This window comes from Lepidochelys kempii, chromosome 11 (genome assembly GCF_965140265.1).
Source record: "Lepidochelys kempii isolate rLepKem1 chromosome 11, rLepKem1.hap2, whole genome shotgun sequence".
Lineage (NCBI taxonomy): Eukaryota > Metazoa > Chordata > Testudines > Cheloniidae > Lepidochelys > Lepidochelys kempii.
The window spans coordinates 71653233-71669588 of NC_133266.1; the positions used below are offsets into that span (position 1 = coordinate 71653233).

The following is a 16356-nucleotide window of genomic DNA, read 5'->3' on the forward strand; positions in this document are numbered from 1 at the left end:
TGCAGTGTAGACGTACCCATAAAGTGAAATGGGGAAACTTTTTTTCAGCACACAAGCAGGGAAATCAAAGCTACACGCTTGTGCAGAAAGAACATACCCAATTCTCAAATGAATTTGACTTTTCTCTTGAGGAGTTGGTTGTAACACACGAATTATTCTGAAATCCTTAATAGGTGTTGTCAGAACATTTTATTTCATGTGCAGCGTTTGTAAAAATTGCCTAATTTTATAGGGTCAGATTTTTAAAAGGATTTAGTTGCCTACTGCGATTTTCAAACACTCCTTTTGAAATCAATGGGTGCTAGGTGCCTAAGTGCTTTTCGAAATTCTACAGGACACCTATTTGCACCTTTGGGAACCTAAATACCATTAAAAAATCTTGCCATAGTTCTCCTCGCCCTTATTTTTTAAAAAAAATAAAAAATATTAAGGCCAGAATGCTGTCAACCGTCCTCATTTGGGTAACCCTGTTGAAAATAATGGGGTTATTCATGGAAATAAGGCCAGCAGAATTTGGGGCTCAGTCCTGATCCTATTGAAATTAATGGCAAAACTGCTATTGACTTGCTGAGCTCTCATAGGCCTTTTGAAGATTGGAGTTGTGAGGTGTCTGCGTACAGTCTCAAACGCTCTGTCCAATGTGCTGGTTAAAAGTGGGTATTTTTCTAACTGCCATCTCTACAAAATCCCCCTGGCATTCACAAGTCATATTGGGTTCTTCACTTCTTGCACATCACCAGAAGTAAAGCTTCAGCAAGTAAGACCTATGCCTTCAGTGACACTGCTGCTGCAGCTCTGCTGTCTGCATTCGGTTTGCCAGCACGGAAGGAACTTTGTCAGCTTGCTCACTTTTAGCTGTGTTGGTTCTGCAGGGGTAATGGGAGTCAAATGCTACAAAGACTCACTTCGATCACTGCAACCAGTAGCTAGACACGCACACAGAGCAGATGTGTTAAGTAAGAAGGTGCCATTTTTACTGGACCACTTCTCAGACCTGAATCACAACCTAGTTTTGATATCCATATGTAATCATCAAATCAGTTTGAGTTTCACCATACACTTTTCCATGCAGATATTAAATTTGGACAGTCCACTATTCTAATCTACAGTTGTGAAAATGGGGAAGGAGCTCTTGTATTGTACATTAATTGCCAAAAACTTTACTAATGCAAATTGAAGATTATACGAGCAAATATGGCAGTCAGAAAAAAAATGGGTTGACTCCTACAGCTACATTAGCTCAGTCATGTTGTACAAACATAGTATCCCCTATTCCTATTAAATGTATAGCTTAGCGTGTCACCGATTATATTGTAAAATATACAGGATGTGCAAAATGGCTGAGTCAATGTTGCTGTATGAACCTTAGTCTCAAGATTTCCAGCCTCTTGATCTCTGCAAGCATGAGTGAAATGGGGCCAGGGATCTGGGTAGAGTGAAGAGGTGCGTGTCTGACACAGGTTTTCTTTTTTCCCTTCTGTCCTTGTGGGACTGTCTCTCCTTTAGAGCTGTTCTCTGAGTGCTATAGCAGTGATGAAGAGCTGGCTGAACAGCTGCTGACCTATTCCTGTGAAGCCTGGGGTGGGAGCAATTGCCTGGAACTTGCTGTGGAAGCTAAAGATCAGCAGTTCATTGCACAGCCGGGAGTGCAGGTAACACAAACTAAAAAGCAGTGATTCTTCCCCCTCCATGCCCCCCCCAAAAAGAAAAAGAAAAGGCTGCTCACTTGCTATGTAAATATTGTGCTCACTTCCTTTTTAAAGGTTATATAGATGAATTGTTTGAAAAAACCCATCTTAAAGAAATACAATGGCTGAGGCTCTCATTTGTTTGGAAGTCGGGAGTTTCAGAGAAGGATCCCACAGCAACGTGAACGATGTCCTTTTGCAATTGTGAATTACTTCCTCCCATGCGTGATCAGATAAAGTGGTGGTTGCACTGCTGAGAGGAACATGCTGTATAACTGGTTCTCTGATGCCCTTGGCCCACGTGGAGGGGTGCGTTTGAAACCTGCATGTGCAAAGTAAGCATTGAATGATGCAGAGTACGCAGGGAGAGGAGTGGTGATTCACCCCTAGGTGTTATGCTAGGAGAGAGAAGTTTTAATTTACAGCTGGGGTTCCTAGAGGGTCTATTGATGGAGACTGCCTGAGATTTTTACTCACGGTGCCTCTCCTCCCTCTGTTCGTGTTCTTGGGCATAGCATCTGGTGGAGTAGTGTCCTTACCTAAGACTCCCTCAGCTAAATGAAACTAACTGCTTCTCCTATCTCGAAAGCTCTTGGAACATCCTGGAGATGCTAGCCTATAGCACAAGATGGAGCAGTGGGCTTATGCAGTAGCCTTTCCTTTCTGTTGACCTGAGTAGCTCAATATTTCTGCAGCTCCCAAGGCCTCCAATACTACAGAAATCCAACAACTTAATATGTTTCAGTAGAAATCATCGTTGGGCTTTCTGCATTAAACATCAAACATATTTTACAGTTCTGCTTTCTCTACCCTGCTTCAGTAAAACCTGGATGAATCTTTCTCCTCTTTGCTATAGAATTTCCTTTCCAAACAGTGGTATGGAGAGATCTCGAGGGACACTAAGAACTGGAAGATTATATTGTGTCTGTTCCTTTTCCCTTTAATTGGCTGTGGTTTCATCTCCTTCAGGTAACAACACTCTCATTGGTAGAAAAACAGAAGGGAAGCATGTCTATATAACCTATTTAGGTGCTAATGTCTGGCTCACCTCCTTGTAGTATCTGAGTGCCCCAAACAATGAATGTATCCCAAAGAGCCTTTTTAAGCAGGAAGTGTCGTTCCTGTTTTACAGATGAAAAAACACAGCACAGGATAGATGAAATGATTTGCCCAAAGTGATGCAGGGACTTTGTGGCAGAACTGGGAATTGGACCCATGTTTCTTGAGTCCCACTCCAGTATCTTAGATGCAAATCCATCTTTACTCTGATAGATTCCATCTGCTATGGAGGTTAATCTGAGCATGATAGCAAGGCTGACAAAGTCTGAAAAGAGTAAAAAGAAAAGGAGTACTTGTGGCACCTTAGAGACTAACCAATTTATTTGAGCATGAGCTTTCGTGAGCTACAGCTCACTTCATCGATTGCATACTGTGGAAACTGCAGAAGACATTATATGCACAGAGACCATGAAACAATACCTCCTCCCACCCCACTCTCCTGCTGGTAATAGCTTATCTAAAGTGTTCATCAAGTTGGGCCATTTCCAGCACAAATCCAGGTTTTCTCACCCTCCGCCCCCGCACACACAAACTCACTCTCCTGCTGGTAATAGCCCATCCAAAGTGACCACTCTCTTTACAATGTGTATGATAATCAAGGTGGGCCATTTCCAGCACAAATCCAGGTTTTCTCTCACCCCCCCCCCACTCCCATACACACACAAACTCACTCTCCTGCTGGGAATAGCTCATCCAAAGTGACCACTCTCCCTAAGGATCTACAACCTATCCTGAAGGATGACCCAACACTCTCACAAATCTTTGGAGTTGGAGACAGGCCAGTCCTTGCCTACAGACAGCCCCCCAACCTGAAGCAAATACTCACCAACAACCACATACCACACAACAGAACCACTAACCCAGGAACCTATCCTTGCAACAAAGCCCGTTGCCAACTGTGCCCACATATCTATTCGGGGGACACCATCAAAGGGCCTAATAACATCAGCCACACTATTAGAGGCTCATTTACCTGCACAGCCACCAATGTGATATATGCCATCATGTGCCAGCAATGCCCCTCTGCCATGTACATTGGTCAAACTGGACAATCTCTACGTAAAAGAATAAATGGACACAAATCAGATGTCAAGAATTATAACATTCATAACCCAGTCAGAGAACACTTCAATCTCTCTGGTCACGCAATCACAGACATGAAGGTCGCTATCTTACAACAAAAAAACTTCAAATCCAGACTCCAGCGAGAAACTGCTGAATTGGAATTCATTTGCAAATTGGATACTATTAATTTAGGCTTAAATAGAGACTGGGAGCGGCTAAGTCATTATGCAAGGTAGCCTATTTCCCCTTGTTTTTTTCTACCCCCCCCCCCGATGTTCTGGTTAAACTTGGATTTATGCTGGAAATGGCCCACCTTGATTATCATGCACATTGTAGGGAGAGTGGTCACTTTGGATGAGCTATTACCAGCAGGAGAGTGAGTTTGTGTGTGTATGGGAGTGGGGTGTGTGTGTGAGAAAACCTGGATTTGTGCTGGAAATGGCCCACCTTGATTATCAAGTGAGTTTGTGTGTGTATGGGGGTGGGGGGGTGAGAAAACCTGGATTTGTGCTGGAAATGGCCCACCTTGATTATTATGCACATTGTAGGGAGAGTGGTCACTTTGGATGAGCTATTCCCAGCAGGAGAGTGAGTTAGTGTGTGTATGGGAGTGGGGGGGGGGGGGAGAAAACCTGGATTTGTGCTGGAAATGGCCCACCTTGATTATCATGCACATTGTAGGGAGATTGGTCACTTTGGATGAGCTATTACCAGCAGGAGAGTGAGTTTGTGTGTGTGGTTTTTGGAGGGGGGTGAGGGGGTGAGAGAACCTGGATTTGTGCTGGAAATGGCCCACCTTGATTATCATACACATTTTAAAGAGAGTGGTCACTTTGGATGGGCTATTACCAGCAGGAGAGTGAGTTTGTGTGTGCGGGGGCGGAGGGTGAGAAAACCTGGATTTGTGCTGGAAATGGCCCAACTTGATGAACACTTTAGATAAGCTATTACCAGCAGGAGAGTGGGGTGGGAGGAGGTATTGTTTCATGGTCTCTGTGCATATAATGTCTTCTGCAGTTTCCACAGTATGCAATCGATGAAGTGAGCTGTAGCTCACGAAAGCTCATGCTCAAATAAATTGGTTAGTCTCTAAGGTGCCACAAGTACTCCTTTTCTTTTTGCGAATACAGACTAACACGGCTGTTACTCTGAAATCTGAAAAGAGTGAACACAAGTTGTTCCCATCTGGCCGCAGTTTGGTGGCCTATATGAAAGGAGAGGCATGGCCTCGGCAAAATTCCTGGTTGACAAGTGATCACATCAATGCTAATTTGGCTGGGATTGCTAACAAGATGTCGAGTGGCTGAATGAGCCAGAGACAGAACTAATCTGGTCCTTCAGGGACAAGATAGGCCACCCTGCCAACGTACCGTGAGTCAGGACATTTAACTGATGCTGCTCAGACTATAATTATTTGGTAGCACTTCAGAGTGATTTTTTCTATTAAAAAACCAGGCACGTTTGCAGGGTCACTATTTTAATTTCACAAGGAAGATTTTTTTAAAGGCGTGAGGGATGTGTGTTTGAAATCATCCTTTATTTATCTAGGAAAAAGCCTGTGGAGAGGAGCAAGAAGCTCTTGTTGTATTATGCCTCATTCTTCACCTCCCCATTCGTGGTCTTCTCCTGGAACGTCATCTTCTACATTGTTTTCCTGCTGCTGTTCGCCTACGTGCTGCTCATGGATTTCCAGAAAGAACCCACCATGCTGGAGCTCATCCTCTATGTTCTGGTCTTCATCCTGCTTTGTGATGAAGTGAGACAAGTAGGCAATGCTTGCAAACCAAAATGGCCTGTTTCCAGGCAGACACTTTTTTATTTCTCCTAGATGCAGAAAGAAATGGAGACCTTCTTACGGCTAGGTGCAAAATGTGATGCAAAAGTAATTCAGAGTCCAAAGGAAGTGGTTGTGTTCACAACTGACACACACAACTCCTGCTAATGCTGGTAGAAGCTGTGTGTGTGTGTTTGTGTGTGTGTGTTGAAGGAAACACACTGATCCAGTGCTGTATGTACTAGTCCATGGCCCAGATCCTCAAAGATATTTAGGTGTCTTTCAATGGGATTGAGGCACCTAAATATCTTTGAGGATTTTGCCATTAGAGAGAGCTCTCAAAATCATGTGGTATAAATTGTCAAAGCAATCTAGGTCATTTAGATTAATTTTTTAATGGCAAATGTGTCATAATGCTCTAGAATTCTTTGACAAACCTATGCAGCTATCACTGTTATTTGTCATTTCATGAGTGAGTGAACTGTGGCTGATGGAGGCCCAGCACTCACACCACAAAGAGGGAACATGTCTATGCACTACCAAGGTACTCTGGATGAAACACACTAATTTATTTTTTTTGCAGAGTTGTTTGACTATCTGTGTGTGGGGGGAAATGGCTTTCTTCTGAGGAGAGAATGCCTCTAGTAATAGGAGTCCTTCAGAATGCTGGGGGATTAGAGTGTGGCTGGCGCAGAGGTCATGGAAACTTACAATCTGTCATTGAGAAGATTGTGTGTGATGTATTAGTTGTTCAGTGCAGTCTTGAGTACCGTGTTAGGCATGCAGCCAGAGGACAAGTGCCAGCACAAGGTCTGCATGCATAAAGATCACATGCATAAAGATCACCATGACCAGAGTGGCCATAACCCTGCTATTTAATCTTTTTTTCTTCAGGAAAAAATATATCCATTACCAAATAAATAGGAGGGTACCTTTGGTAAGACAGATGTACTATCTAGGGGATGAAGGGGAAAGATTATAAGGGTCTGCTACCTTGATATTATTCTTGTCTGATTGATTAGGTTTCCTGGTCTCTCTGGACCCCTCCTTACACCTCCCGTGTAGGCCCAGGCACCACTTGAGCAGCATGACATAGCCTTCCAGCCATTTTTAGTTGCAGCAGCTGAGTTAAGAGTGTTAAGCAGCTCTCAGTTCAGAAAATGAATACTGAAGGGTTTGGATGATCATAAAACCCAGCTGAAAAAGCAGCTGGCCATAAGGGAAACCTTTCTTCCCCTCCTCTTACAGTACCACCCACCAGCAGTTGGGGCAGCCGGAACTGCTTCAGATCTAGGGCTCCAACCCTGCATATTCTTACTCATATGAGCAGGCACGAAGCAAATAGTCTCACTCCTGATTATTTTGATGAGGTTTACATGCCCAAGGTCTCTACATTTGAGTAAAGGTTGGCAGGATAGGCACTTACCAGGCATTTCATTTATTTGCGTTGATGGATGTTGAGACCCAGAGTCAGGCTGACTCCGGCAGTGCACTGTTGTATTGTGTGGCCTGGCTGCAGAAGAAAAGTTTGAAAATCCCAGGCAGTCAATGAAGTGTCCAACTCCCTTAGGTTCTTTGAGAAATCCCAACACTTGGTTTCTCTTTAATTTGGACTGTCTAGGAGCATAGCAGGCAAATATCAAAGAAAAATGCAGGTGATGTTCCTACCGGCTGCTATGCTTACCGGCTTTTCGAGGAAAGTGGGCATGTCTGACGCTCCAATTTCACTTCAGATGCTAAGGGAGATTAGTGTTGCCTGGGCTCCACTGAAGACAATCCAGATTGTTTAAAAGCACGCAGCTGAGAAATGAGTTGAACCAGTGTACTCAAGGGAACTCTGTTGGCTCTGCAGAGTAAGCTTTTGACTAGAGTGTGCCCCCAACCAATAGCCAGCCCTTACCACCCTAATGGGCCAAACCTAAACTGCACATCTTTGGGAAGGTTTTGATCTAGAGCCAGACTCTTTGGCTTCAGCCTATCTTCACTTTTGAGACACATAGATCATTTTAAACCAATTAAAAGCCATCCTCTCATTCATCAGAAATGAATGTTCTGACTAAGGGCAGAATTAGCCTCAAACTGGGGGCTTTTTTTCGATTGACATAGCTAAATAAAAGGAGAACTTAAGAGCCTGATTCACCTCTGAGGAGTGGCTGGATGGGATCGGTATGGGTGCCAGTTCATCTTTCAATGCTGATCTTTGTTTTCTCATGGCCCACTTCTTCAATACCTACATGTGTGGAACTGTATTTGACTTCAATGGGACTCCTGCACCTGGAGAGCTTCTTGGCGCTATTAGCAATATTCACCACTATCAGCAGAAGGAAATGATAATTCCCACCCCTCCAAGCTACTCTCAGTTTTTGTTCTGAATTCAAGGTCAAATCATCTTAGAAAGGTGGATTGAGCTGGATGTCTGCAGATGAATAACCAGTCATGCTCCGTGTTTTAAATGTCCACATCCAAGCACCACAGTTCCCAGTGGTCTGACATAGAGTTACCTGTTGGGATCAGAGGCAGTTTGCTTGCTGGGCTCAGTAGTTGAATGGGCTTCGTTTGATCAGCTCTGTCCTTACTGGTGAGTGTATAACACTAAGGTCTGGAAGGAGGGTTATATAGATGTTTAATAGTAAAAAGTACAGTGCTTACAATTTTTTAAATGTACAGCAGAAATCTGTGCTGAACTTCTGAAAGGTCACTGAGTGAGAAAGGTTTTGATTTGGCAGTCCTTTGTCAGGCAACATGCCTATTGCAGCCAACTGTGTGAGAGACGATTTCAGGTTCTGGTCCCACGTTTGTATGTCAGTCTACAGAAATGATGAAGATGTCTGCTGTGTATTTAGTACAAACTATCAAAGTGTTAATGCAATGTAATGGTTGGAATTGCATGTGCACAGAACAAAGGGGGACCAAGTTCTGACTAGATTTGGGGGGCACAGGTGGTGGTGGTTTGAACAAAATGTATGGGCAAGGAAAACGTGACCTATAAAATTCCAAGTGGAAATTCTCATAGCAACTAACTTGGTTCTGTTGAGCATAGAGAGTGACTCCCTCAGGGAACTGATGGGCAGGATCCCCTGAGAGGCTAATATGAGGGGGAAAGGAGTCCAGGAGAGTTGGCAGTATTTTAAAGAAGCCTTATTGAGGATGCAGGAACAAACCATCCCGATGTGCGGAAAGAATAGCAAATATGGCAGGCAACAGCTTGGCTTAACAGAGAAATCTTTGGTGAGCTTAAACACAAAAAGGAAGCTTACAAGAAGTGGAAACTTGGACAGATGACTAGGGAGAAGTATAAAAATATTGCTCAAGCATGCAGCGGTGTAATCAGGAAGGCCAAAGCACAATTGGAGTTGCAGCTAGCAAGGGATGTGAAGGGTAACAGGAAGGGTTTCTACAGGTATGTTAGCAACAAGAAGAAGGTCAGGGAAAGTGTGGGATCCTTACTGAATTGGGGAGGCAACCTAGTGACAGAGGATGTGGAAAAGGCTGACGTACTCAATGCTTTGTCTCGGTCTTCACAGAGAAGGTCAGCTCCCAGACTGCTGCACTGGGCAGCACAGTATGGGGAGGAGGTGAGCAGCCCTCAGTGGTGAAAGAACAGGTTAAGGACTATTTAGAAAAGCTGGACATGCACAAATCCATGGGGCTGTATGCAATACATCCGAGGGTGCTGAGGGCGTTGGCTGATGTGATTGCAGAGCCATTGGCCATTATCTGTGAAAACTCATGGTGATTGGAAGAAGTTCCAGTAATTGGAAAAAGGCTAATATAGAGCCCATCTTTAAAAAAGAGAAGAAGGAGAATCTGGGGGACTACAGACTGGGTCAGCCTCACCTCAGTCCCTAGAAAAATCATGGAGCTGGTCCTCAAGGAATCCATTCTGAAACACTTGGAGGAGAGGAAGGTGATCAGGAACAGTCAATATGGATTCACCAAGGGCAAGTCATGCCTGACCAACCTGCTTGCCTTCTATGATGAGATAACTGGCTCTATGGAGATGGGGAAAGCGGCGGATGTGATATACCTTGACTTTAGCAAAGCTTTTGGTACGGTCTCCCACGGTATCCTTGCTAGCAAGTTAAAAAAGTACAGATTGGATGAATGGACTATAAGGTGGATAGAAAGCTGGCTATATCATCGGGCTCAACGGATAGTGATAAATGGCTCGATGTCTAATTGGCAGCTGGTATCAAGCGGAGTGCCCCAGGGGTTGGTCCTGGGGCTGGTTTTGTTCAGCATCTTCATTAATGATCTGGATGATGGGATGGATTGCACTCTCAGCAAATTCTTGGATAACACTAAGCTGGGAGGAGAGGTAGATACGCTGGAGGGTAGGGCATGTATGGATCCAGAAACAGCAGAAGCGAATGATAATGTAAAGAGTTAACACTTCACTGAACCTCAGTGATTGGATTTGGGTTTGCTTTGAGGGTTGAGCCAGGGTTCTGGTTGGTTTGAAGCGATGTGCTCCTCCCTATTCATAGTTCATTCTGATATGAATAGGCACCAGTGCTAGAGGAGAGTATATTTCTAGGGTTGGATCCTTAGCTGGTGTAAACTTGTATCGCTCCAGTGACTCAAAGGGAGTCTAGCCCTGGACTTGGCTTCTAGATCTTCAATTGCTACAATAAAATGTTTAATCCAGGTCAGTTCTGGCCATCTTTGGTTCATAAAAAGCAAGGGATTTTTAATTTCATTTACAAAGCCCTAATGAGAGGATAACTGTGATAGTCTGGTTGACCTGCATTCTCTCTCCCTTGAGCGTCTGCCTTTCCCAACACCCAATGTTCAAAGCGAGGTATGAGCTGAACATGTGCAGAAATAGAAATATCTTGAATTTGACAAGTTCTAATGTAGAGAGATAAGGTGGGTGAGGGAATATCTTTTATTGGACCAGCTTCTGTTGGTGAGAGAGACAAACTTTCAAGCAACATAGAGTTGCTACTCTTTAGCTTTGTGTAGCTTGAAACCTTGTCTCTCACCAGCAGAAGCTGGTCCAATAAAAGATATTCCCTCACCCACCTTGCCTTTCTGGTATCCTGGGACCAACCTGGCTACAGTAACAGTGCAGCTTCTAATCTGAACATTTGTGTTACCAAGGTGCATTATTAACCATTCTTCCCATACTATGGAAAATGACAGCGACCTTAGATGGATTTGAGTAGCATCAGTAACAAGTCATATACACCGGGCACTCTGCTACGCTATGTCATGGTGTAAAAGGTGAAAATGTCCAGTACACGGGTTTTCTTTCAAATGCAGGGAGGATTGAATAGGTATTCACTGCTCTCCAGTGGCTGAGATGCAACTGGGCTGACAGTAATTGATCCTATTCCAAAGATTCAGAATTATTTGAACTAATGATACTTAATTACAAAGGGAAAAATGAGCCTATACATGGAAGATATTACTCCAGAATGGGATACCTAGAGGAAAAAACAACCCTGAAATTAATTCAACCAGCCACTAGATGCCACCATTCCACTTCATAAACACAGCCAAGTACTTGTACCATAAGAAGGATTCTTGGTCCTAAACAGACTGGTTGTAAAACATGTTTAAAGGATTGTTAAATCTGTGATTAACTCTCAGTACATGACAATTCTTTATTATGATTGAATATGCATTTGGACCAGATCTCTGTGTGCTGTTTGAAATGATCTGATACTTTTATATCATTTCCTTTTTGATTGATACAAAAGGAGTCTAGAATTAACTGAAGGAGGTGATATTTGGATCTGTGATACCCTTAGGGTAGAGTTCAAAGAGGAATCAGAACTAAGGTTTGGGATAAGATTTGTTGTGCTGGGTGCTGTTGAGCTGTTTTGAGGAGAATGGGTCAAAATGCAGAAATCTCTTTATTGATTGATCACACGGTACTTCTGTCAGATGTGGCCAGGATTCAGAATCCTTCCCCATTTCAGGCCCAATGTGGACCCCAAAGCATTGAATGGAGGCTCTGGTCTGGAGGTTAGAATCTGACCCCGTCCATGAAATGCAGAGGTGGGGGGTGAGGGTTAAATTTGAGACTGCGTTTCAGAGCCATCGTTGGTTGAAAATACATACAGGTAAATAGCGTTCATTTGGAGAGTTTTAGGAAAAAAACACACTTGATCCAAAAATATTTAATAGTGAGTTAGCAGTTACTTTCCATGGGATTCCAGCAGTGAGCTGTGTCTTTGCTGGACAAGACGTGAGGGGACACAGTCAAAGAATACTGTGTTACCTCAGTGGCTCTCCAGTTGTGGTCCATGGACCGCTGCTGGTCCACGAGCCACTTATCTTTGAAGCACTGTGCAACTGTTAGTTAAACTTCACAGCTCCCTCTGTGGTAGGAAAGTTCTACTACATCCATCTTACAGGGGGGAGAAACTGAAGTGCAAAGGTTAGGGCCAAAGTCATAATGGTGATCACTTTTAACTGTCCAAAGCAGGACTTTCTTTTGGCCCATCTGATAGAGCTGCTGCCTGTGTTCCACAAGTATCCCAATTAATGTCTCAGCTGAGGTAATGCGTAGGCTGCATGTTAACACACTGTGGGACTCTGTTCTTCTCTTGAGGCTGGCTCACTAGGAGATTTGTGTTGACTCCAGTTAATGGCTGTCATCCTATAGTTTAAGCAGTAGAGGGGCATGGTTTTAGGTTAAAAGGTCCAAGGTTTAGTTCTTGCTGATGAGACATAGCAAACCCAGCCATCAGATGAAACACTCCACAAATTTGTTCAACCTACCTTAGGGTTTGTCTACACAGCGGCTGGGAGGTGTAATTCCCGATTTGGATAGACATACACACTAGCTCTGGTTGTGCAAGTGCACTAACAATAGCAGTGTGGCCACTATTGATGGTGGCTCAGGCTAGCTGCTGGATTACATACCTAGGTCCTCTGGGATTGTACTAGGTAACCCCAGCCATCACCTATGCTGCAATGGCCATGTTGCTATTTATGCACTAGCTTGATCATAGCTAGTATGTGTATTTCTTCATACACTGGCAATGACACCTCCTACCTGTGTACCCCTCCTGTGTATCCATCATTTTGCAGGCTTAGCTTTCAAGGCCAGATTGGGTACTCCTTATTTCCACTGGTGGGCTGTACTCAGCTGTGTATTCCAACTGAAGCCAATGATGCTACTCACATGAGTGATCAGTTGCAGCTCAAGAAAATTAGTCTAGCATTCAGACTGCCATAGCAAAAGCATTTTCAAATGAACCTTTAGGGCTAGAAAACCCTGACTTGTGTCTCCCTGATAGAGGTGACCGATGAAACACACCAATATTGAGAATGATGTTTTCCCTAAAATGTCAGTGATTTGAACTATGCTGCAGCCAATAAATGTCTTCAACAAGGAGATGGAAAAATAAGAGCCAGTTCTATGGTTGTAAAGGGCCGAGTTTGACCACACTTACTGTGAATAGTGCCTTACCGCATGTGCGGCTTCAGTGAAATCCATGAGGGCACTCGCAGACTAAGGTACCAAAGGTGAGTAATGGTGGTGGAATTAGGCCCACGATGGGAGTAATCAGTGCTGACGTGTGCTGTTGTGGTGATTTTCTGCTCTTTTCCCTTTCCAGTGGTACATGAATGGGAATAAATATTTCTCAGATCTGTGGAACATCATGGATACGCTTGGAATCTTTTACTTCATAACAGGGATTATATTCAGGTGAGTAGTGTTCGGTTTAAAGGCGTGTTACCATGCCAGGTACTGTTACGGTGTGTGTCTGGCTGTGAGAAGATGATGAACAAAGTCACTTGAACTTAGTAGCAAACTCTTTGTGTTCCCTAAAGTCAAAAAAGGTTGTAGATTTTGGTTCCAAGGCACAAAGACTGGTTCTGCAGAACATCTTGTGGGCTGAGGAGAACTTGTGCTGAGGAACTTTTCTCCTGCTCAGATAATGATTAACTAACCCAGAGAAAGAAAAGGAGTACTTTGGATTGCACCCTCAGCAAGTTTGCAGATGACACTAAACTGGGAGGAGAGGTAGATACTCTGGAGGGTAGGGATAGGATACAGAGGGACCTAGACAAATTGGAGGATTGGGCCAAAAGAAATCTGATGAGGTTCAACAAGGACAAGTGCAGAGTCCTGCACTTAGGATGGAAGAATCCCATGCTCCGCTACAGACTAGGGACCAAATGGCTAGGCAGCAGTTCTGCAGAAGAGGACCTAGGGGTTACAGTGTACGAGAAGCTGGATATGAGTCAACAGTGTGCCCTTGTTGCCAAGAAGGCCAATGGCATTTTGGGATGTATAAGTAGGGGCATTGCCAGCAGATCAAGGGACATGATCGTCCCCCTCTATTCGACACTGGTGAGGCCTCATCTGGAGTACTGTGTCCAGTTTTGGGCCCCACACTACAAGAAGGATGTGGAAAAATTGGAAAGAGTCCAGCGGAGGACAACAAAAATGATTAGGAGACTGGAACACATGACTTATGAGGAGAGGCTGAGGGAACTGGGGATGTTTAGTCTACGGAAGAGAAGAATGAGGGGGAATTTGATAGCTGCTTTCAACTACCTGAAGGGAGGTTCCAAAGCGGATGGCTCTATACTGTTCTCAGTGGTAGCAAATGACAGAACAAGGAGTAATGGTCTCAAGTTGCAATGGGGGAGATTTAGGTTGGATATTAGGAAAAACTTTTTCACTAGGAGGGTGGTGAAACACTGGAATGCACTACCTAGGGAGGTGGTGGAATCTCCTTCCTTAGAAGTGTTTACAGTCAGGCTTGACAAAGTCCTGGGTGGGATGATTTAATTGGGGATCGGTCCTGCTTTGAGCAGGGGGTTGGACTAGATGACCTCCCGAGGTCCCATCCAACCCTGATATTCTGTGATTCCATGATTCTATACTTGTAGCACCTTAGAGACTAACAATTTTATTTGAGAGAAGTTTGGTTTGGGTGCTGCTACAGTCAGAGGATTCTCTGGACTCAGAGGATGTTTTCCTGGATTTCAGGGCCCTTCTAGGCCAGCAGCACAGTATGATCCAGAGTTATAGGGAATACAGGGTATGGTTTAGCAGAATCACACAGAGCTAGTTGAGGGGTTTAGATGTTGACTCAAGCCATTTGTCTGGCCCTAGTGTCTATTCCTGATTCACCAAGTATCTATTGTAGCTCCTGGTAAGAGAGGGTTGCCTTGCTACTTCAGACTTCTCTGATGTGCATCCATCAAAAGCCAAGTGGGCAGAGGTCCCCAGCTTCAGCTCCCTCCCCTGCCACACACCTGGCATTATGTTTCTGAGGATGAGCTCCCCAGCCTTCCTTTGGGTGCCAGTCTTTCTCTTTAAGAACCTTCATGAGGCCTGCTGTCTTTTCCGCTACCACAGTGTGAATGAATCTGGTGTCACTCTACTGAATCCGTGCAGTGACTCTGGATTGATGCTGGTGTAGCTGAGGTCAGAATTGCGACCAATGAGGCCTGAAGTATGCTCAGTGGAAATACCTCTGTTCTCCTGACTGCAGTAGCACTGATGGGTGATCCTGAGGATCTCTGCTCTTTGGCTGGATGCACGACTGATGCTTATGTGCTACTGTCTTGTAGGTTTCCTTTAAGGAGGCCTGTTTGATTAGGATCTGTGGCTTCTTGTGGGGACAGAACCAGAATTTTCCATCTGATTCTCTATCCTCAAACCATTAGTTGGAGTAAAATGGAACTTGGCTCTGAACCAACTTCCTTGAGTTTTTGCAAAAGCTCAAACCTCCCACACTCCCCTCCACAAAGGTAGGTGGCTCAGAGTAAGGCACCCTTCAGTTTGAACCATCTCTGGTTTAGATTTAGTTTTGCAAAATCAAGACCTGGCCTTAGCAGCCTTGTCTAGTTCCATACTGTACTGCTGCTTCATCAGCTTTGACCTTGTTTAAAGATCCGGATACCCAATTAACATTTGAGATGAACTGGATGACTCTGCTGATTGGTAATGGGGCATGAAGCTTTCTGGATTTGCCACTGAGATTTTGCCCCTGCTTATTAGTGGCTGAAAGCTGTTTATCAGCTGATAGTGACATACAGTGTGTGAAGCAACTTGAGGCCTGAGCCAGCTTCCACTGAAGTCAGTGGAAAAGATTGCCATTGACTTCAATGGGCTTTGGACTGGGCCCTTAGTGCTGTTAGTTTGGTTTCTAATGGACAGATATCCCTGTCAGTTAAAAGATTCATAATTACAACTTAATTGTACCTTTTGACAGCCTCAAAAAAAGGGGCCAAGAGGATAGAATGGGAATGGAGACTCCTGTTCTCTAGCAGAATTCAGATGTCCTTGGTCATGAAAGGGTTGTGCGGGAAGTGATTTTTCTTCTGGATTGTCTGACACCTAATCTCACTTAATAGAATGAATCTAGCCTTTTAGTGTGGTTTAAGAGGACAGCTGTAATTTACATACACTATACAATAGAACTTCACTCCTGTGTACAGACTGGATTCTATGACTGGGCAAGTAAATAAACAGGCACGGATACATACATCCTGCAAGATACCTTGTTCACTTGTTTTGTCAATTGTAGTTCCAGTTATTGATGCTACTCTGTTGTCATACACTAGTAAAAAGTTTGTGGTATAGTTTTGGGGGAAGAAATGAAAGGAATGAGACCTGTACAGCATCTGCTGTTACATTTTTGCTAAGAGGATAGAAGAGACCACCAACTTTTGCAAAAACTATAAAGTGAGCAAATAAGTACACATGGATTAATCAGGTTCTACTTTATGGGACTAGGCTGTTTCAACATATATTTGTCATAACTTTAGCCAGTGTTTCACTACACTTATTTT

General features: G+C 43.9%; 1 protein-coding gene across 1 annotated transcript in view; it reads left to right on the top strand.

Annotated features, from left to right (window-relative positions):
- Positions 1 to 16356, top strand: part of TRPM8 (transient receptor potential cation channel subfamily M member 8) — a 217602-nt gene that overhangs the window by 168449 nt on the left and 32797 nt on the right. Inside the window, exons 16-19 of the mRNA XM_073304777.1 lie at positions 1507 to 1652; positions 2545 to 2657; positions 5361 to 5577; positions 13161 to 13252. Coding sequence (XP_073160878.1) covers positions 1507 to 1652; positions 2545 to 2657; positions 5361 to 5577; positions 13161 to 13252 — 568 coding nt within the window. The remainder of the gene's footprint in view (positions 1 to 1506; positions 1653 to 2544; positions 2658 to 5360; positions 5578 to 13160; positions 13253 to 16356) is intronic.